This window comes from Rhamphochromis sp. 'chilingali' (genome assembly GCF_963969265.1).
Source record: "Rhamphochromis sp. 'chilingali' genome assembly, chromosome: 10".
NCBI lineage: Eukaryota > Metazoa > Chordata > Actinopteri > Cichliformes > Cichlidae > Rhamphochromis > Rhamphochromis sp. 'chilingali'.
The window spans coordinates 37082319-37102859 of record NC_137937.1 but is presented as its reverse complement, the minus strand read 5'-3'; the positions used below and the strand labels follow the sequence as shown (position 1 = coordinate 37102859).

Genomic DNA, 20541 nt, shown 5'->3' with positions numbered 1-20541 from the left:
ATACTGAACACATGGTGTTACTTTCTAAGAGAAAACAGAGGTTCGTTTCAGACAAACAAAGCAATCGATTAAAAAAAAAAAAAAAAAAGTGAAAACTTTCTCAATTAAATTTGTCACATGTTTATTTTTGTTGTCCTCTGATGGCACGGAGTGTCATCCTCTAAAGATGATCTGATTGTCAATATCCAGCTCGATGTTTAAGGTGTTAGGCCCAGGGAAGCTGTACCAGAATGGGTGGGGGATTTAAAAAAATAGATGGCCCCCGCTTACATCTGGGACCTTTGGCCTTATTGCCCTTCATGCTCACTGCTGCTGCTGTTTTTCTGCTGCAGCCAGCTGACAGGCCTGTGTTCGAGACTGGGAGGAGGGGGGATGTTGTTGATGCTTCAGAGAGACACAGGCCCTCTGCTGCATCATTAGCCTTGGTTGGTTACTCCGGGGACCCCCCCTTATTTTAGCTTCTTTTTTTTTACGCATGCACCATCTGCTCACGTGACAATGTGTTGCTGTACCCAGCGCTGCCGTCAGCCATCTTGGTCAACACCCACCCAGTGCATTCACTGCGGTGCGCAGGCAGTCCAATCACAGAGAACCGGTGCTAAGCTGACCGGAGGAGGGCTGTGATTTTTCAGCACGGTGCTCTCTGTTGCATTTTAAATCCCCAGTCGGCACAAAAGGCGATAACAAGAGGCTGAAGAGGAGGAGGCGGTGGAGGAGTAGAAGGCACAGACAGCAGCCTGTTTCACTCAGTTGTAGCAAGGAGGAGAGGAGGATGCATGCATAAAGAGGAGGAGCACCCTTTCTAACACCTGCTGAAGGCTGCTGTGGGCCTTTCCCGTCTTGTCCTTTTTGTTTCTTCCTCTGATTCTCTTTTCATCTTTCATCCTCTTGTTTTTCTGGCCTTCTCTGGCTGTTGGAACGCAAAGCTCCTGCATCTTTTGTACCTCCCCCCTCCCTTTTCCCCTTCGGTGGTGTTGGTTTTGCCTCGCACAAGCTGAGTCATCATGTCTGATCTGACGCCTCAGAGCGAAACCCCGACTCCCACCACAGACAAGATCACCCAGGCTGCCAGGGAGACCATTTATCTGTGCAACTTTCGCGTCTCTGTCGATGGCGAGTGGCTGTGCCTCCGCGAGCTCAACGACATCTCGCTCACGCCAGACCCCGAGCCGGTCCATGAAGGTAACGCGACAGATTAGCTCAGCGTTTGAGGAAGTGTTTGTGAGCACATTACGTTATGTGTTAGGGCGTGGTGGTGTGCATCGCGGACACCAGAAGCAACATATTTCACCTGGTGAACGGTGTGAGCTGTGTCACGACGGGTTTGATTTCATTGAGGGTTATGCAGCAGGATGACGCCACTTATAAATAAGCCAGGGGCGGACAACAAAGCAGCCAGGTCCTGCTGGGAGGCTTCAAGTACTTGGTAGCTGTTGCTCCTTACAGAAGATCCCAGTTGCACAGAACAAACATGTTTGTGTGCTGATGATTTTCATTTAGTTTCTCCCACTGACAAAGCGGAGTGCAGCCAATTATAGATTTGGCAGCAAACACAAGCCTGACTGTAAACAGATATCTATAACTGTGTGCTCTGTTTTTATTGTTTTTAAAACTGCCACACCTACTCTCAGCACGAGCAGGCCAGCTGGCAGGCACTCGTAGGCAGTTCAGTTGGCAAATGAAGCGCTGCAGCTTTCAGCCTACACCGCTGAAGAGTCCACTTTAATGACATTACAGAAGCCCATTAACAGACAACAGAAACATCTGCTTTAGGCTTTAGTTCTCTCTCCTCTTCACTCACTTTGCATAGGTTTCTGAGGTTCTTGTTATTGATAACGACAACATGCACAATTTTGTTGCTTAAATCTATCATAGCACTGGTAGTGTCAAACCTTTTTATGGGAGACGTGGCAGTATTTATTTTAATGTTCATACAGTTTATCCACATGGCTTAATTTAACAAGCTGGGTAATTATTTCCATCCTGTTGAACATTTTCTCAATCAGACTGATTCAGATCCACAGGGACAGATACAGGACATCTTATATTTTAAACATATGCACATAATATTTTTATTGTATAATAACTGTTCATGATATGTTTATTATTATTATTGTTAGTAGTATTATAGTTACTATAGACTGTATAAAAAGATGGATGTAGCCAGCGTGACGTCACATATTGGTTGGCGAGATCCTGCCATGTGATTCCACCACCGCTCTTGGTGGTTTTAAAAACTGGAGGTAACAAGTGAGGGCTGGGTCTGAAGCTGAGGGACACTGCACACTTATCAGCCACACAATAGAGCATGCTCTGCTTTATCCACCTTTTTAAGTCTTAATTGTAACATTAAAACAAATGAGCTTCATGTTGTATTTACTAAGACCTGAAACTTGTGATATATCCCATAAGGTTGTTAGAGAAAGAAAGATAAAGGAAGGTTGTTTTCCTACAGACACGTACAGAGTCAAAGACCTTATTACAGCCGCTGGTATCGCCCCCTGCTGGCTGCATTAGGAAGAATGCAGCTTTAAGGAGCTAAAGCGTCGGCGTCACTTTTCAGAGGTGGAAGCTTATGGATCTGTAGTTTCCACTGAAAGCGTTATAAAAGTTCTTCTTCTTCTTCTTCTTCTTCCTCTTCTTCCTCTTCTTCTTCTTCTTCTTAACGATAAATGACAAAGCTTGGCTCTTTGTCATTTATCGTTGGAAGGAAAACACCAGATAGAGATGGTGGAGAAAATGGTTTTAATCAAGCAGACCAGTACCCACTATAAAATACCCAGATAAGTCAGGCCATCCTCCTGAACCAGCTCAGTATTTCTCAGTGTCTCGTTGTTTAGTTGCCTAAATTTTTTTTCCCCAGTTTTCTACAATTTTCTATTTTACTTTCAGCATTAACATTATAATACAAATTTATACAGTTTTAATACCAGCATGCTGAGGATCTCTGCTAATTTGTTTACATTTTGCGTTAGAGAGAATAAGATGAACATGCTGCACTGCAAATGTAAACTTTAAATGTGTAACTGTATTAATAATGTAAACAAATCTGCAGGGCAGCATAGAGCACCTCCACTAAAAACCTCTCTGTGTTAAATGCTGACATAAATAATAGATCAGGCGTGCAGAACGAGTGGACTGTATTAAACTTTCACATTCTCTTAATTGAGACTATTTCTCTTGCAGACACATTTTATAGTTTTATATTAAAACTGTATATAATCTTCAGATTTACAAGGTTTTTCACAGTAAGTCCTGGAGTTTGTCTTCTTTTAGCTATTTGTAATGATGGAGTCTTTGTTGTCTTGCTGTGTATTCTTTATTTCACCTTCCTGGAAACTGACTTTTTTAAAATTTCTGTTTAAGAAATACAGAGCTGACTTTCAAACGAGTTTAGTTCCTGATTTATTTGTGCTGTTAAATTCTGAAGGTGAGAATTATAAGTCTGTTTCCTTTTCTCCGTCTTTTAGATCCCAAGGATCCCATCGCAATCGAGAGGCTTAACTTGATGAACATGGCCAAACTGAGCATCAAGGGCCTGATCGAGTCTGCGCTCAACCTGGGACGCACGCTTGACTCTGACTATGCACCTCTGCAGCAGTTCTTTGTCGTGATGGAGCACTGTCTGAAACACGGGCTGAAAAGTAAAAACTGCATTCGTGTTGTCTTTTATAACTCCTTACAGTTTTTGACAGTGAGATGTGAGAGATTAAAATGTACAGCTGACATAGCTGTAAGGAATATTTAGTCTTAAACTCCTGCTTTAGTTTCCTTTTAACTGTATTGAGGCCAGTGTGTTTTTGCTCTTTCTGTATGCACGCTCTCAGTCTGTCCGTCTCATCGTTGTCTGTCAATCTTCAGCTAAGAAGACCTTCCTGGGGCAGAACAAGTCCTTCTGGGGACCATTGGAGTTGGTTGAGAAGCTGACGCCTGAGGCAGGAGAGATCACTGCCAGCGTAAAAGACCTGCCCGGGCTCAAGTGAGTTTGTTCAAAGTTTCCTACAAAAAAAGGCTCTTCTGCTTGGATTTTAATTATGTCATCTGAGCTTTAAACAATGCCAGAACGTGGCTGGAGCTTCTTTGCTAGCTGCCTTAATCTTGTAAAGGCTGTTAGTGTGTGCAAATCTCACTCTTCCCATGTTTGATACCAGAACTCCTCTAGGAAGAGGACGCGCCTGGTTACGACTGGCCTTGATGCAGAAGAAGCTCTCAGACTATATGAAGACCATCATCAACAGAAAGGACCTGCTCAGGTGTGTTTGGATCGTAATATTCACAGAGGCGAAGACTTTATGTGAACAGATGAATGTGGTGTCTCTTGTTGACCACTGCAGTCACAACATCTATCAGTTGGCAGTACAGTCATTAATTATAACAAATGATTATGATTTATCAGGTAATTGCATTAAACTTCTCCAGAAGGCAAAAACACCACAAATATGAAGGAAAGGTTCAGTTCACTGACTTTACTTAGCAGATGAGGAGGCGAGCAGGCAGCTTGCAGCACAATCTTCATTCACCTGTATGTTTAAGCTGCCACACTCCTGATAATGCACAACTTTAACCTTTAATAACGAAGCAAACCTGGTTGCTTAGAGCAGTTATCACCTCGATCAAAGCTGGCTGTGGTCAAACTCAGTCACGGACAGACAGGTGTTGAGGCCCAGACAGCAGCTTGTATTACTGGCTGTGCTGTTTTATGTAAACGCTACTACATAAATCTACATGTAGATTCTGTCTTCTTAGTTTCCCTCCAATGTCACCATTATAATCCCGTGTTCAGTTTACCGCCTGGTCAGCTGGCTCAGGAGGATGAGAGTCCGGCTCCAAAGCGGTGGGTCAGGAGTTTGCGGTGCACTTGCTGCTCATCTTATATCAGCCAGTGGAGCAGTCAGATAGTTCACCTGACCCTGAAATAATAGCAGCTGGTCAAAGTCTTTTTTAAGAAGGATGCTTCAGTGCTTCCTTCATATGATCTCCTATCCAGAGGATGCAGTGAAGCATCCTTTATGAAAGGAGACAATGTTGTCCCACAGTTCATACCACACTCTGTCTGCATGACATGGATCATGTAAATCCTCATTTTAGTGCATTCATTATTTTTATGCCATTTGTTAAAGGTTTTGAATTTTCAACAACAAGCTTTTGAACCTGCAGGTTCAACTTTGAACTTTACACTGTGGTAAAAAAATCTTATCAAGTCTTATCAAGGTGTTTTATCTTGATGAGCTCCCTAAATCCAGATTGCGAGCTGTTTTAATCAAAGTGTGTTTAAGGTGTGTAATCAGTCAGTTTGTATTAGTAATGCCTGTTCTTGGACTTTGGCATCAGCTGGGTCTGGTTCCATCCCTCAGCCCCTGACCCCACCATGTAGCCTGTCTCAAGTGGCCATCTGAGGATCTGCAGTTTTTGTTTTGGTTTGGGGTTTTTTGTTTGTTTGTTTTTGGCTCCGGTAGTATTATATACAAACCTAAAACCCTTCCGCCTGACGTTGTAGCCCTTTCTGTCTCTTCTCTGTAGTGAATTTTACGAGCCAAACGCGTTGATGATGGAGGAGGAAGGCGCCGTCATCGCCGGGCTTCTGGTTGGATTAAATGTCATCGATGCCAATCTGTGTATGAAGGGAGAGGACTTGGACTCGCAGGTTAGTCTGCTTTCACCTTCACCTCTAACTCCACTTAGAGCAGCTCAAACTAAATGAGAAGTAAGGCAGAGGAAAAGTCATCACACTCCCTGGTGTGGCATCGTTTTCTCTCAGCCCATGTAGAACAAGCGCGTCAAATTCAGTTTCACTGATCGCATCAAAGGCCAGACATGGACTTTATGACATGTGTAAAATAGCTTGTTATTTTCTGCAATAACGCCAACAACCTGACATGATACAAGTTCATGTTAAAGGGAAATAATCCATCATTTTATTTGTAAATGTCTAAAGTGGCCTCTTTCAATGATTGAAGCATGTGGTGTGTACTGGCTAGAAAGAGTAAACGAATAAATGTTTGGGAGATCTGTTTATGTTTTCATTTTTCTGAAAGACAAAAAATGTTTCATGCATTAGAACATCATTTTAAAATCACCAAATACCTGTGTGGTATCGGTCTTAAAAATCTGGTCTGTGTCGGCCGGGTTTGGTCCAGATTTGGCAGATGTGGTGCAGACAGTGTCTACACTGTGGTGTGGTTATTTAGAATTATTGAATGAAGTTTGTTTGGCATTCAACTTTTGGCCAGATGGCATTTATATATCTGTATATTTGAACTCTCACTAATGAGTTGTTGTTTCGTTTTTTTCCTACAGTCAGTACTTTCCCTTAAAAATGCCAACAAAAGCCTTTCGTTAAACCAGGCGTGGGGAACTCCAGGTCTCCTGCAGGTTTTAGATCTCACCCTGGGTCAACACACCTGAATCAAATGATTAGTTCCTTACCAGACCTCTGGAGAACTTCAAGACATGTTGAGGAGGTCATTTAGCCATTTGAATCATCTGTGATGGATCAAGGACACAGCTAAAACCTGCAGGACACCGGCCCTCGAGGCCTGGAGTTCCCCACCCTGAGTTAAACCATCTGTTCAGATCATTTAAATATGAAGTACAGCGATGTTTCCTTTACACAGCAGCAGCACAACTGAATTAAGAGCAATGTAAAGGGGCGCAGCGATTTGGGCTCTGAGGCCTGTGTCCCCGCTCTGCTTCATAAACATTAAAATGTTGAGCAGTGCAGCTTCAGGTTGTTCTTGTTTCAGCAGCTCACAGCTTGTCAGTCAGGATGTTCAGCTCTCAGGTTGGGAGTCCAGAGTGACTGTGAGGAATGTTGCAGCTCTTTGTTCATATCCGCCTGAGCTTGGAGACTAAAATATTTCAGCCTGCAGACTCTACACACATACTTTGAATTGTTTTACATACGAGGATGGCTCCTGTCATTTGTTTTTTGCCTTTTTCTTAAAACATCTGCAGGTTGGGGTGATCGATTTCTCCATGTACCTAAAAGACGGTGGACACAGCAGCAAGAGCGTGGAGGGGTGAGTCCTGGCTCCTCTAGTCCCATCAGCAGTAGCTGTGGGCCTGTAATCGGAGCGTGTGTTTTGTTTTTGCTTCACTCCTACCTCTGTCGACTGACAGCCATTTGTCTTGAACTTAATTGACAGAAAGTGTTCTTTTATTTGGACGGCTGGATTGAGCCCCAGCCTTCGGACCATATTTTTCCAATGTGTGGCCTTTAAACTTGAATATTGAAAAAGATTTCCGTTCCATGCCTGAAACACATTTTAGCCTCAACAGTTTAAAAATACTGCACTAGAATGAGATTTTCTGTCAGATTTCTATTGTTTTGTTTGTGTTGCTGTGTGTTTGTGTGCCTGACGGCTAACTGCACGTTTCTCTTTGTGCGTTTTCAGGGACGGTCAGATCACAGCGATTCTCGATCAGAAGAACTACGTGGAGGAGCTGAACAGACATTTAAGGTTTGTCGGGGTGGTGCGCTCACTTTGCTCTCCTCACCTTGTCGAGCTCGGTGACTCACCTGCTTTCTGCCTGTTTACAGCGCGTCGGTAAATAACCTGCAGGCCAAAGTGGACGCTCTGGAAAAGTCCAACACGAAGCTGACAGAAGAGGCGAGTCTCACAGTGATCATCTTCAAAAACTGTCTTTAAATGTCAGCCTTACATGTTTTTAGCCCGGCTGCAGGGGCTTCCTGTTTACCAAGCTGCTTTGTTGATTTCTGTCCTTGCAGCTTGCAGTGGCGAATAACAGGATCATCACTTTACAAGAAGACGTGGAGAGAGTAAAGGAGGAGAGCTCGTATCAGCTGGAGTCCAGAAAGGTGAACACTGCTTATCTGCCAGTTTATGCAGCAGCTGACTCGAGCATTTGGAAATTTGTAGTAAAAGCAAGCGTTCCTTTTTTCTTCAGGCATTAAGAAGTGATTCAGCAGCAGACGGACAAGCGCTGGGGGAAACACGCAAGCAGCTCAAAGAGGAAACTTTGCTTCGACTGGTGCGTTTCAGCTGTTTGACAGTCTTTGTGTAGCTTTAAGTCGTTGAAGCGTTGATACCAGCGAGAGATTATACATGTAGCCGTGTCATCTGCTGACAAAGTTTGTAGTTAATAGTAACAAATGTGCTTGGCCTGTTTAGTGTTTTCATTTTTAGCTGCCATTTACACAGAAATACAACAAAGCTTATGTGGAGAAAGACAGTCAGCCCAGTCCAAATTCAGTCCATTTAGCTTAGAGTTTAATTATGACATTCCTGCTTATATTTTTCTAACTGACAAAGTCTGACTTGTGTGCAGGATGTGGAGAAGGAGCTGGAGGTGCAGATCGGGATGAAGCAGGAGATGGAGCTGTCCATGAAGATGCTGGAGAAAGACGTCTGTGAGAAGCAGGACGCTCTGGTGGAGCTCAGACAGCAGCTGGAAGACCTTCGTGCCATCAACCAACAGCTAATGCACAAGTCACAGGTGAGGCGGTGCTTCTCATGTCTGATTATGAGGACACTGCTTTTAAAAGGCTCACATCCACTTTTGTCTCTCAGGGCTTCACTCGTAGATTTCAGCTTTTCCCAGAAACTTGTAGGTGTTTAATTTCACTATTAGCTCTCTGTGAAATGATAAAGCATCACTTCCTGTCTAGAATAACTTGCAGTCAGCAGTAGATACTGACTGACAGTAAGAACTTGGCTTTTTTTTTTTTTCAGTTAAGGCAGAAAAGAGGAGGCCACTTCAATGAGAAAGTTCAAAGGTCTGCTTAACTGTAAGAAGACTGAAACTGTTCCACAAAGCAAGAATAAAATGGACGATAGCAATTAGTTTACTGGAACACATTGAAAATATTAGGCGGAAAAAGTTTTCAACCTGGCCTCAGATTAAAAGGTGCACAGGTGATCTTCACTTTTGCTCTGAGTTTAGTCTCTTAATTTGGATTTCTTGCCGTCTGATCAACTAGGGATGGTCGCATTTATCAGATATTTCATCCGTCCACCTGTCCTTCCTTTTTCGGACCCCTATCCTGGTCTTCACAGCCGCCTAATCCCAATCCTCCACCTGCTGTTCTAGGGATGACGAGCAGGTGGAGGATTAGATCCCCAAAAATATCTTTTCACACAAATCCGAGTGTATATGGAGGAAAGACATCAGTTGACTAGTTTGGATCATCTTCTGCAGAGTGCCGATGCCAGCTCGAAACAGAAGAGTGAGATCATCGTTCGCATGGAGGAGAAAATGAACCAAATGTCAGGGACCATAAAACAGCTGGAGACCAGGTGAGGCTAGTTTATTATTACAGCACGATATGTATTTGGTGCTTCCAGATGACATTTCTTATGTTCATGGATCCATTTTCTCTCTCTTCACTTTCTTTTTCTTTAATTTTTTCCATCATTTGTTCGTCTGTTGTTTTGAAAAAAATCAGTGACAAACATTTGGCGAAGCAGGCCCGGAGCCTGAACTCTGCAGCGGGGAAGCTGCTGCAGCTGCAGCAGTAGCTGCCTGCTTTCACGAGTCTGAAAACAAACATACAACCCTGCCTAATATAGAAATAACCAAACTAGGATGTTATCTTTTCTGTACGATGCTCCTTTGTTGTTACAAAATAAAAACCATCTTCTTACAACCTCCTGCAGCGGCGCTCCAGCATCAGCTTTTAGTGTGGACTGAATGGATCCTTTAGCAGCCCCTTAATCCTCGTGTTTTCTGCCAGATGTGTTCGCCACATCAGATTTCTACTTCAGATTTCCGTTTCTAAAAACTGCCCCGGTAATGCTTTAGTCAGACATAAGATGAGTAGAGGTGCCTGATGGACTGATGTGCCAATAAACCCATGCTGAATACTTGACAGTTGCTGTAATGTGATTCGTCCTCAAACCTGAGGCTGTCAGATATTCTCAACTGACAGAGAGAAGTGGCGTGTGGCGCCAGATATCAGAGGGGTTTGTTGAAGTCGAACGTCCAGCGCAGAAGAAGGAAGGGGCAAAATTAATGAATAATTTAAAATTGTATGTGAACATAAGTTTGGTGTCAACTGTAGTAATCATTAGGCTAATAAAACGCTAAACAAACAGAGTCTGCTTCATGGTCTTTGGTCACAGTGTCCCAGGTTGCTCTTACATTTTAGTTTGAGTTGATCTCTCTTCCAAGCCACGTTTCCCTTCATCACATTTTTATTTTTCCATGAGTTTATGTTAACCCGCTCACCCCAAACCAGATGCAAGCAGGCGGAGAAGGAGAGGGACCTGGCTTTAGAGGCGAACCGGCTCTTCAAGCAGGACTTTGGAGACAAAATCGAGAGTCTGCAGGTGGAGGTGGAGCAGCTGAGGAAGCAAAGGTAAAGTCTGGCGCCTCACTACTCCTGCTCCATCTGAAACACTGAGATGACCAAAACAAAGAGGAAGAGGACAAATCGCTTCCTTATTACTAAAACAGATTCTGAAGTACGATTTCACTACCTCATCTACACGAGGCGTTTTGTAGAAGCTGTGAGCCGTGGCAGTTGGCAAATCCACATTTTGAATTTATGCTGAAAATGAACATTTTTTCTTAATGTGGCCCTAATACTCCTTTCTATTTTATCACTCTTTCTTTGTTAAAACAGTCAGACTCTCACTCTGTGGTCTCAGTGCTCTCATTGAGATCTTTTAGAAGTTCATCACAGACTTGTGCGAGCGCATTTGTAACCATAGAAACGTACAAATACTAACGATATGTAGCCCATCAAACCACATCGATACAGAGAGTGGTTTCTAGAAAGTTTTGAGTAGCGACGTTTCACACAGATTTCAGTTACACAGGATGTATAACATGCAGGTTCTACCTGACGAAGGGACAAACACAGGTCAGAGGCCTGGCAGGAAACTGCTGGATGCACGGCTGTTAATCAAAGCTGCCATCAGAAGAATCTTATTTCTACTGTAACATTGGGCTTTCCTACCTCTTGGAGGTTCCCCTTTACCATAAACGTTGTTCCTTTTTCTGCTCCAGATATGTTTATTAATTACTGTCGTCACTGAACTATACGTTTCTATTCTTTGGCTTATTTTGCTGTTTCAGGTCTAATCTGGAGCGTGAGCTGAGAAAAGGTCGCGATCGAAAGAGCGAGCATCACCTCAGTGCCTCCTCGGTACCTCAGTCCAGCACTCCGCGGACCGACAGGAGACAACCAGGGGATGTACCAACAGTACGTGGATTCTCACATTAACGATATGTCCGACGAACAGCTGTCAGCTGTGGTTTGGTGGCTTATGACTGTGTTCTTAACAGCAACTCCCAGAATCCCCGTCAGTGAAGGAGAAAGACCAGTTCCAGAGTGGCCTGGAGGACAATACCAGCCTGTAGGTATCTCAGAGTTTCAAAAAATAGTGAAATTTATGGAAAAATAATTCACTTTTTCATGTCCCGTCTTTAACTTTGAAGGTCCCTGTCGCACCACGAGGATGAGCAGGTGAGATTTGACTTTTTACCTGTGTGAAAGTTTGGCCTTTTAATAAGTGGATGCTGAAGCAGTCAGCATGTACTGATGGCAGTGTGTCTTTGCACTGTTCAGAGACTCATGCATTTATCTCTTTTTGTTGTTCTTCCTCAGGAGTCGTTCTTGGAGATCAGCGAGCCTTCCATGTGTACGATGTGTGAGCAGGCCGACTCCCTCCTCAAGACAAAGGTACAAATTACTGAGGATCATTTTGAACTTGAGTTATCAAGAATATTTTTCTGTTTGGCATTGAAAGTTTACAGCTTCTTTAAATAGTTGACTCCTGTTTTTCTTGGGTTGAACTTCCTAAAGCTGTTACGGCTGTTCCAAAACTTATTTTCTGTATCAAAAAAAATATCAAACATATGCAAATAGTCTGGTTCAAATCCTGATTGTGGGGGATCCATTCCCATCTCATCCGTTTCCAGGCTGAGCACAGGTGGTGGAACTCCTCTTGTCCCCACACTTTTTAAGGACTGCCCACATCAAAGATCAGCATGATCATCTCAAAGGGCAAAGTGATTATTAAGACTCACAGATAGTCAGCATTTTGGATCAGTGGTCAGTAAACTGCCCCGATCTCAAACCAATCAATGATTTATGGTCAGGCTTTAGAAGGCTGAAGCGGAGTCTTTGATTGGCCGGTTCTGGCCCTCAGGGTGGGTGCTGAATGGGGAGCTAACGTGGACTGCACCAAAGCCCAATATGAGATGAATATGATCTGCGAGTCATGCAAAGCTACTCTCATAGAACCAAAAAGTAAAAATAAGGCGCTGTAAATGAGCAGAATGGAGGAGAACTCGTGTCCCCAGCTGTGGTTTCCTTTAATGGAGTTTTTCTTCTTCTCTGCAGAAACAGTGTAAGAACTGCAGCGGCGTTTTCTGTGAGAGCTGCGTGTCCAAAGAGCTGCCTTTACCTTCCTCCATTCTCCCAGAGACGGTCTGCACCGCCTGCTACTCGCTGTTACTCCAACAATACGCTTCATCACCAACATGAACCCACAATCATCACACACAGCAGAGACGCGCGAGTGTAACAATGGCACCTAAAAACCAAAAAATCCCAACTTCCTGAGACATCCTAAGAATCACGGGGTCTGTGAGCTATTTAAATCAGTCGTGTGTGTGTGTGTGTGTGTGTGTGTGTGTGTGTGTGTGTGTTTCCTTAAAATAAAAACAGCTGACGCCATTTATCTTCCTTTTCTGGTTCGTGTTGGTGATTTAGGCTTCTGTCGGCACTTTTAAGCTAAACTTGCTCTCCCTCACATGGCTGGATTTAAACAAATAAATAAAAGAATCATCTCATTTATGGACACTAAGTGATGAAAAGTTTAACTGACAAAAACAGATAAAAAAGGAAAAACTGGAATTCAAGGCTCGGTGTTTCGATTCAGAGATCAGGATACGGAGTTACTCGTACCTTTATGCACTTTTGTGATTAAACTGGCGTCACATTCAGGGAAAATCCTGACAAACTCGGTCAACAAAATGACCAAATGCTGTCATGTTGTGTGTCATTACTTCCTTAAAGACGGTTTTAAATAAAAAATAAAAATTCATGCAATATATATAAAAAAAAAAAGTTAGTGTTTATTTCCAGAGTGGAGCGGATTCTGGGAATTATAAACTGGAATGAAAAATCAGATCACCAAAAATCCACAACGATGTTGTGAGACTTAGAAGCAGTTATGATTATTCCCTGCTTTCAGAGATAAAAGATGAAAACGCTGGTATCTATTGTCTCTATTTGCTTAAATATGACTGTTAGAGTATTAGCATAAATAACCAAATCCACCATAAGAGGTCAACATGCCAATTTGAGTTTACAGTGTTGTGTGCTGGAAACTTGGACATTGATTCAAAGTCATTCACAATAAAAATCAGTATCACCATTAAATTCTTCATCTAAGAAACTCAGCTTCATAGAAGCTGAGTTTGTCTCTTGTCTTAATATTGGTAAAGCTTTAAAAATTGGAGACCAATTTAAAGCCGTTCATGGAGACTCAACCTCAACAAGTCGGTGAAAACAGCAAGATCAGAGTTTTGATCGAAGGTTTGCACATTTCAGTCCCGGTGCTCTGTTCAGGAACAGCTGCTCCCGTCAGCGCGGGGAGCTTTAGATGCAGTGTTTCATTTTTGCAACGTTGTGTTAGTCGGCACTCGTTTCCCTTCTTTATGCTAAGCTCAGCTAGTTTCATGTAATGAGAAATAATAAAGGTATTTTGCAAATGATCACCTGATTCTTAAGGTCACAAAGCTGCTTTTTCTTTCCTGCTGTTGTGTATTAGAAGTGTCATTAACAAAAAGGCTTAAAATCAGTCATGTAGCATGAAGTCACATCTGAGTCTGGTGTGTTTTAAACTGTAGCAGGTGAATCATACATTTTTAGACCGAAGGCTTTTTGCTCTGGATAAACTGAATGTGTTTCAGCACTTTTGATGCACGGCTCTGCCTGGCTGAGGTAAAGTGAAGACAGGTTTATAACTTGTGTTCTGTTGATTTAAAAACTAAATCTTTATTTTTTTTGTGGCTGATGATGATTAACAGGTGAAGTGGAACAGCTTCTTGGCTTACAATAAACATGAGCATTTACAAGTGTTCGCCTCTTTCTTTCATTTTAAAGTGGAGATGCAAACCTCCAGAATAAAATCAAAAAAGCATTACAGGAATATTACATTTGATTAAATAAAGACCGACTGCTTTGTCTTTGACACCAGGAATGTTTATTCGATGTCCACGTGAGGCTGGAAAATAAATATGGGAATCCTGTGTGTCAACGTTCACCTGCAGAAGAGGGAAAAACAAAACGCGCTCAGTCAAGGCAGCTTAAGTTTTTCTCTGGGTTACACTCAGTAATACGTGTTTAACCTCTTTATATTTTCTAATATTAGTTTTACATGTAAAATCAGTCGATCCGTCCATGAATAAGAAACAAGAAGAGGGAAGGATCGTTGTACGGACCTCAGAGCAGTTTGTCTACGACACATTTGCATCCTTTCCTCTCCAAGACTTTGAGACCAAATATTTTCTCAGAAAAAGGAAACGGCACTGTTGGACTCTAGTAATTATTGGTTTACACAAATAGGGCCACTCCACTGTTTTATGCATAACTTGGTCTCTTTTAAAAGTAAATTAACTGATGGTAGATGTGTTTCCTACCTGCCGTCACCGTCTGCAACAGAGTTGAGAAATAACTCGATGTATCGCTCGCCTGAAAGAGAAGAACCAAACAAAGTCAATATGCCACCGATCAGTAAGCAGCAAAGACACGCTTTAGACATTTAGGCCAATATTATTTGGATCACAGAAAAATATATAAAGAGCAGAGAAGACTCAAATTATTCTTGTTTTTCTGATTTACGACGTTATCACAGACATTCAGGAGAGAGAAAAGGGGGGCATGGGGTGTACTAGACCACATTAATTTCAATACTTTCGTAACATTTTTCATATTGAAAGAGAAATAATATCAAATACTGTGTTAATTAATTATTGTAATATTTAAACATGTAAAAATAAAAGCTTTTTTTCACAATTCCATAAAAATGCACGAGGGCCATTAAGCTTGCTGACCTGAGGGTTGTTGGTTTGGACGCTGAATTATTATTAATATAACATCTGTTTTCAGCAGCACAAAAACTTGCCTCCTATTAACGTCAGAAGGTTTTCCAAGAAGACTGAGTAAAGATAACGTTTTTATGCCTTAGTTTAGATTGCATCTATATCTTATTTCATTCAAGTTTGACATTTGACTCGAGATCATTTCCAGAGTTTTGCATTTAAAAATGTTTTAAATGTAATTTTAATACGAGGCGTACGATCAAAGAGTTTATTTCGGGGTTTTGACAGATGTTGTATGCAGTTAAACTTTAAAACATTCAAGTTTCTAAAATGGAAATCAATGAGAAGTTCATTCTGAACTCATCTTTTGAAAATGTATTGTGGCTCATTTATAAGACAAAAGTATTTCTTATCCGATTACTCAATTAGTTGATAAATTACTCGATTACTAAATCTATCGACAGCTGCTGCCCTGGTAAAGAGTTGAACTAAAAGCAAAAATAAACAACGCTGTGAAAAGCTCACCAACGGGCTCACCTATGTTCATCCTGTCTTTGGACATGGCGGCCACGGCGTCTCTGTGGCAGTGGAAGTAAACGTCAGCCTCTCCGCTCGGCCTGCCGTCGGGACCGCATTCGATCAGGATCTTACACACGGCCAGAGGACAGAAGAACTGCGAGAGAGAAACACCGACACGTGAAATCACCAAACTCAGCTTCATTGTCTCAACACGTGAACAGCTTTACCTTCACTATGTCTTCCCCAGAAGCCTGGAAAGGAAGTCCCCTCACGTGGATGTAGTGTAGCGGTACGGTGGAGCTCTGAAGGTGAAGTGACGGAGGAGGCGAAGCAGGTGATCTGTTTTCAGGGGCTAAAACAGGACCCATTACACTGCTGTCTGTTAACCAGGCTCATGTATCATTTGGGCTTGAACTTCCATAAATGGCTGAAATATCATCAAATATTCACTGGAGCTATTAAAGCTTGAAATGTATGTCAGAACATTCACATTACACATGCTGGGAAAGGAATGTGACAGTGACACTGAAATACATTTAATCTATACCCCCCTCCCCCGATGAGTCTTTATCAAGGTAGCAGAATTAACACGCCAGAGGGACGGGCCACTACCAGCACCTGTTGCACCGTATTGAACCCATAGAGGGCGCCAACTGTGTTGTATATGTCAGGTCATTTAAATGCTTTCTACCCTATAAAGCAGCGGTCTCCAGCATTTTTTGCGCCACAGACCGGTTTATGCCCGAAAATATTTTCACGGACCGGCCTTTAAGGTGTCGCGGATAAATACAACAAAATAAAACTAGTACCGGTACCGAAAAAAAAGATTTATTCATAACACACGTGAACAGACCCAGGAAAACCGAGTTAACGATAAAAACGATAACAAAATAACGCTGAAAACCGATAAAAACCCTGAAAACCATACATTTCACACCTGAGCCTCTACTCTCGCGGCCCGGTACCGGTCCGAGGCCCGGGGGTTGGGGACCGCTGCTGTAAAGAACAAGAAAGTCTTTTTTAAAATATGGCTTCTAACATTGAATTGGCACGTGTAAGAGTTGTCCACATGAAGAGTTTTAACTCCTCTCTGTGTTACCTGTTCGTTACATCCTAAACTTGTCTTATCACATCTTAAGTGTAATTTATTTTCCCATAAATGTATCCGTCTACCGAATGCCGACTGATCGACAAGTAGGCTGGGATTGGGAAAGGAGCTAGAGCAGAGTTCACTGGGAAACACTGGTCAAACTAACACGTGTACACAGGCAGACGCATTTCCAGAACCATAAAACACGCTTTATTCCCACCAGAGATTTGAGGAGAGGATGTGAGGCGAGAGGGTGTTTGGCTAAATGAGACACCGAAGCCTTTGAGCCTCTTTTCAAAACAATGTTAAATATGATATTTTGCAGAGCCACATCACAAATGTTTTGTTGTAGCCACTCCTGCTGTGCTTCTTTTTATTTGTTTTATGTTTATATTCATATTTTAAGTGTAAGATTTGCACGTTTTTCCAATTCCAATTAAAATTCCTCACCACTCCTCCGGTCCACTGACTGAGGCCTGGACTGAGACGGAAATGGACTCGTTCTCTTCCTCCAGGTCGAGTGAATCTCATCTCTTCTGCTGGGAAACACCTCGATGTATCTGCAGATATTAGAAACAGCACAACAAGCAACAAACATGACAAAAAATAAAAGAGTGCACTTCTTGGTCACCAGAGAAACATCCAGGTGAATTCGAGAGTCAGTGAAGCTTCCCACCTGCTCCCTATGATCTCTCGGTCCCTCTGCAGCGCTTCATCAGCTGCTTCCTGAGACGTGAACTGCACATAAGCCACTCCAGACTTTCTTCCCCTGGAGTCTGTGACCATGGTGATCCCGTTCGCCATTATCTCCAAACCTGTGAAACACAGCTTGTTAAGATAAAGTAGTTATAATTCTTTTCCCCTTGCATACTTTCACCTTTTCAAAAGGCTCAGTGCCAGTTTTCTAACTGAAAGCCGTGTGCTCAGCTGCTCATGTTGGGAGGTGAAACAAATGAATCCTACGAATGTGATTTACCAAGTTTACCAAATCATGCATGAATTTATTAAAAAATAAATAAATAAGCAGGACACTGCCAAGACTGTAAGTGATAACATTTTATTTAGCCACAGACGATGAGAATTTTACTTTAGTTTTCTTGTCTTCAGACTAATAAGAAACCAAAATCATTACCAAGCTCTACTTACATTCAATAGCTAACGTTTATTTGGGGGTTTTTGCAACTAAATCTACTGAGTTTACACTGACAAGAGTCCCATACTGTAGCAACACAGTGTACCTGAAAAGAAGTGGACAATGTCATCCTCAGTGCAAGTGAAGGGGAGCCCTCTGAGCAGCACCACGCCATCAGCTCCTAGAGGCTGGGTGGCTTTCTTCAGGATGACTTCAGCGTCACCGTTTGTCACTTCATACACTGAGACAGGACAGGAGAATGTGTTCTTGTGAGTTAAGCAAACATGACTGCTTCTTATTTATTATAAATAAATGTCTGTTGTCAGGACCCTGAAACTGAGTTTTCCTTCAAACCATCAGTCTTTGTCAAGGACTTCCTGTTTGGAACAAACCTTCAACATATCGTGGGCCGAGGTACTGCCGGTGCTTCTCCAGTGCTTTGCTGACGTCCTCCTCGTGCTCCATCTCGATGAAGGCTCGTCCTGACGGCCTCCCCAGCCTGTCCAAAGTCAAGTGGATGCCTTTCACCCCATCACGTATCCTACACTCTGGTACATGGTAATTGCAAAAAATAATAATCTCATTTAATTTATTCATATACTGTGTAGTTACAAAGTAAAGGTGTGCCACTCCTCAGACTCCCACCTGAGAAGAACTGCAGAAGGTCCTGAGTGGTGCAGGACCATGGGAGACCTTTCACCTGCACGATGTAAACCTCCCTGGACTCTGGTTTTGATTCAGGATGATAGGCCGGCAGAGGTGGGTAGTCATCCTCATAGGTTCCTCCTGTCTGGAAGATGTAGAGTCAATTAAATCAATATATCAGTGTGAAATGATCATACATGCTCGTTTTATCCACTGATACAATTTTAACTGTATGTGATTTTATATTGTAAAGGACTTTGTCACTTCTGTATTTGCATCTTTCTGGTCACTGCTAGGTTAGGTCCTACCTGCACCAGGATCAACTGTATTATATGAAAGAGATGCTGCAGTGAAAAAAAATTAAAGGAACCTTTTTGAGAAAGAAACGGTGGTGAAAGAAACAGTGGTGAAAGAAACAGTGGTGAAAGAAACAGTGGTGGTAGACGTCATTTGGATGAGTGAAAAAACGTTTCTCCCAATGAAAACTCTACGTTAAGATGACCAGAATCAGTCTTTTGGGGTTCTGTACATACAGTTTTTATACCCCTTTTAGTGAAAGGGAAATGAAAGTTAATTTAGATAATGCTTCAGGATAGCTGCCCAAATAAGTGCCTGGATGTGTTTCAATGACAACGACATGCTGCTAGAAGGACCATGTAGTCATCAATTCAAGTTGATGCTGCTCTTCAGTAACACCTGTCAAATCCCACAATTATAGCAGCTTTATAGTGACTAGGAGTCGGAAAGCAGCCACGATAGCTCAGGTAGAATAATTGTATGTACTGTAGAAGGCAGGTGGTAAACCTCAGAACCAGCTCAGGTCAACTGACCATAGCCAGACCACAGAGACATAGCTCACATTAGAAATTACTTATTCTTTTTTTCTGACAGTCATTTCCTCCACTGCTCTCCTACGCCGGAACTAAGGAACCCCCACACTAGCCCCTGCCAGAGTGGGTTTGGTACAAGTGCTTTCCTTTACATGAACAGGGATATTTCTGTCCTGGAGTTTCGCATATAAGGGACACATTTCTAGATGAAAGTTCATAAAAAGCACGAATTTAAGTGTCTGATGCTCCCCAAACAAAACATACGCCCGTGGCGTTAATAAACTCTTCTAGAAGCATCTTCAGAGCAGTTTTAAAGTATCGTCTCGGTCTTTAACCGTCTCTAGTTGCCTCTGTGACCCAAACACATGCTAAACCACGCGGGGCTGCTCTGAGACTAACCTTAGTACAGAAGCGGCTCTGGCTGCTTCTAACTGCGGGCTGCAGCTCGCACAGTCTCTGGAAACAGGCTGTCCGGGCCGCCGAAGTCAAAGTTCGCTGCTGAGTGAAGCCGCACATGCGTGAAGCTGTCGGTACCGTTAGCTGTCTGACTGCGACACACCGCCGCAGTAAAAACCACAGAGATTTACCGCTGCAGGACATCGTAGCCGAACCAAGCCGGAAGTCAGGTCAATAACAGACAGTCTGTTCTGCAAAAGAAATGAGGCGCCCGAACGGTGTGAGACCGGGTTTCTCTTAATGTAGTCGGTTAGCTTAGCTAACTACCGGCTTAGCATCACGATAACCTGTAAATGAACACACTCACGTGGGTCGGTGACAGTCAAGGGCAGAGCTCGAGAACGTGAAACTGATAGTTAACAGTTTCACATTCTCAATATCCGGTTTGGATTTTCACAATAAAGGTCTATTTCAAGGGCAGGACGCTGCTCTTTCGTCATAATTCTATTGTATGGTTAAAAAAATCTTCAGCTTTGGTTTACTTTTTCTTAGTTCCAATATGGTATCTGACAGGAGAACCTTTTTTTAGAAATCACAATAGAAATTACGACATGAATGCAGCTTTTCAGAAAGCAGTTGACTTGGCCATGTGGACATCTCAAGTCTTTATTTTATTATTTGTGTTAGTGGATTTTATAAGTATAATAATCTGGCTAATAACTGTTACAACTGTTGTTGTGTTTTTATTATTTTTTTCAAAATGTATTTTTTTTTAAATTAAATGTTATTCATATAGCACTAATGCACAACGAAATCACCTTAAAGCACTTCATGCTTTACGTTAATGACGTTAAAAATAATAGAGAGAAACAACCATAAACCCCCCCTATTAGCAATACTTGGTGAAGGTG

At 42.4% G+C, this 20541-nt stretch overlaps 2 protein-coding genes across 4 annotated transcripts; one reads left to right on the top strand and one right to left on the bottom strand.

Annotated features, from left to right (window-relative positions):
- The first annotated feature begins 545 nt into the window (after positions 1-545).
- On the top strand, positions 546-12607 carry rufy3 (RUN and FYVE domain containing 3). 2 transcript variants are annotated; one of them, XM_080894468.1, is made up of 18 exons: positions 546-1182; positions 3471-3644; positions 3862-3979; positions 4152-4253; positions 5521-5644; positions 6955-7019; positions 7395-7460; positions 7541-7610; positions 7730-7819; positions 7909-7992; positions 8290-8457; positions 9160-9257; positions 10199-10318; positions 11041-11167; positions 11251-11321; positions 11404-11431; positions 11573-11647; positions 12311-12607. In XM_080894468.1, the coding sequence occupies exons 1-18, from the start codon at positions 1005-1007 to the stop codon at positions 12452-12454; spliced, it is 1902 nt and encodes a 633-aa protein (XP_080750594.1). In that variant the 5' UTR covers positions 546-1004; the 3' UTR covers positions 12455-12607. The 2 variants fall into 2 exon arrangements, with proteins under 2 accessions (XP_080750594.1, XP_080750595.1); XM_080894469.1 differs by lacking the exons at positions 10199-10318; positions 11041-11167; positions 11251-11321; ... (1 more) ...; positions 11573-11647; positions 12311-12607 and adding an exon at positions 9407-10192.
- A 1550-nt stretch (positions 12608-14157) lies between these two features.
- grsf1 (G-rich RNA sequence binding factor 1) lies at positions 14158-20081 on the bottom strand. 2 transcript variants are annotated; one of them, XM_080894467.1, is made up of 11 exons: positions 19998-20081; positions 19634-19881; positions 18405-18549; positions 18152-18307; positions 17866-18000; positions 17304-17442; positions 17078-17187; positions 15765-15889; positions 15556-15691; positions 14617-14668; positions 14158-14241 (listed from the first exon to the last, which is right to left on the bottom strand). In XM_080894467.1, exons 2-11 carry the CDS (start codon positions 19832-19834, stop codon positions 14238-14240), a joined length of 1203 nt encoding a protein of 400 aa, XP_080750593.1. In that variant the 5' UTR covers positions 19835-19881; positions 19998-20081; the 3' UTR covers positions 14158-14237. The 2 variants fall into 2 exon arrangements, with proteins under 2 accessions (XP_080750593.1, XP_080750592.1); XM_080894466.1 differs by lacking the exon at positions 19998-20081 and having other exon boundaries at positions 19634-19991.
- Positions 20082-20541: the final 460 nt, after the last annotated feature.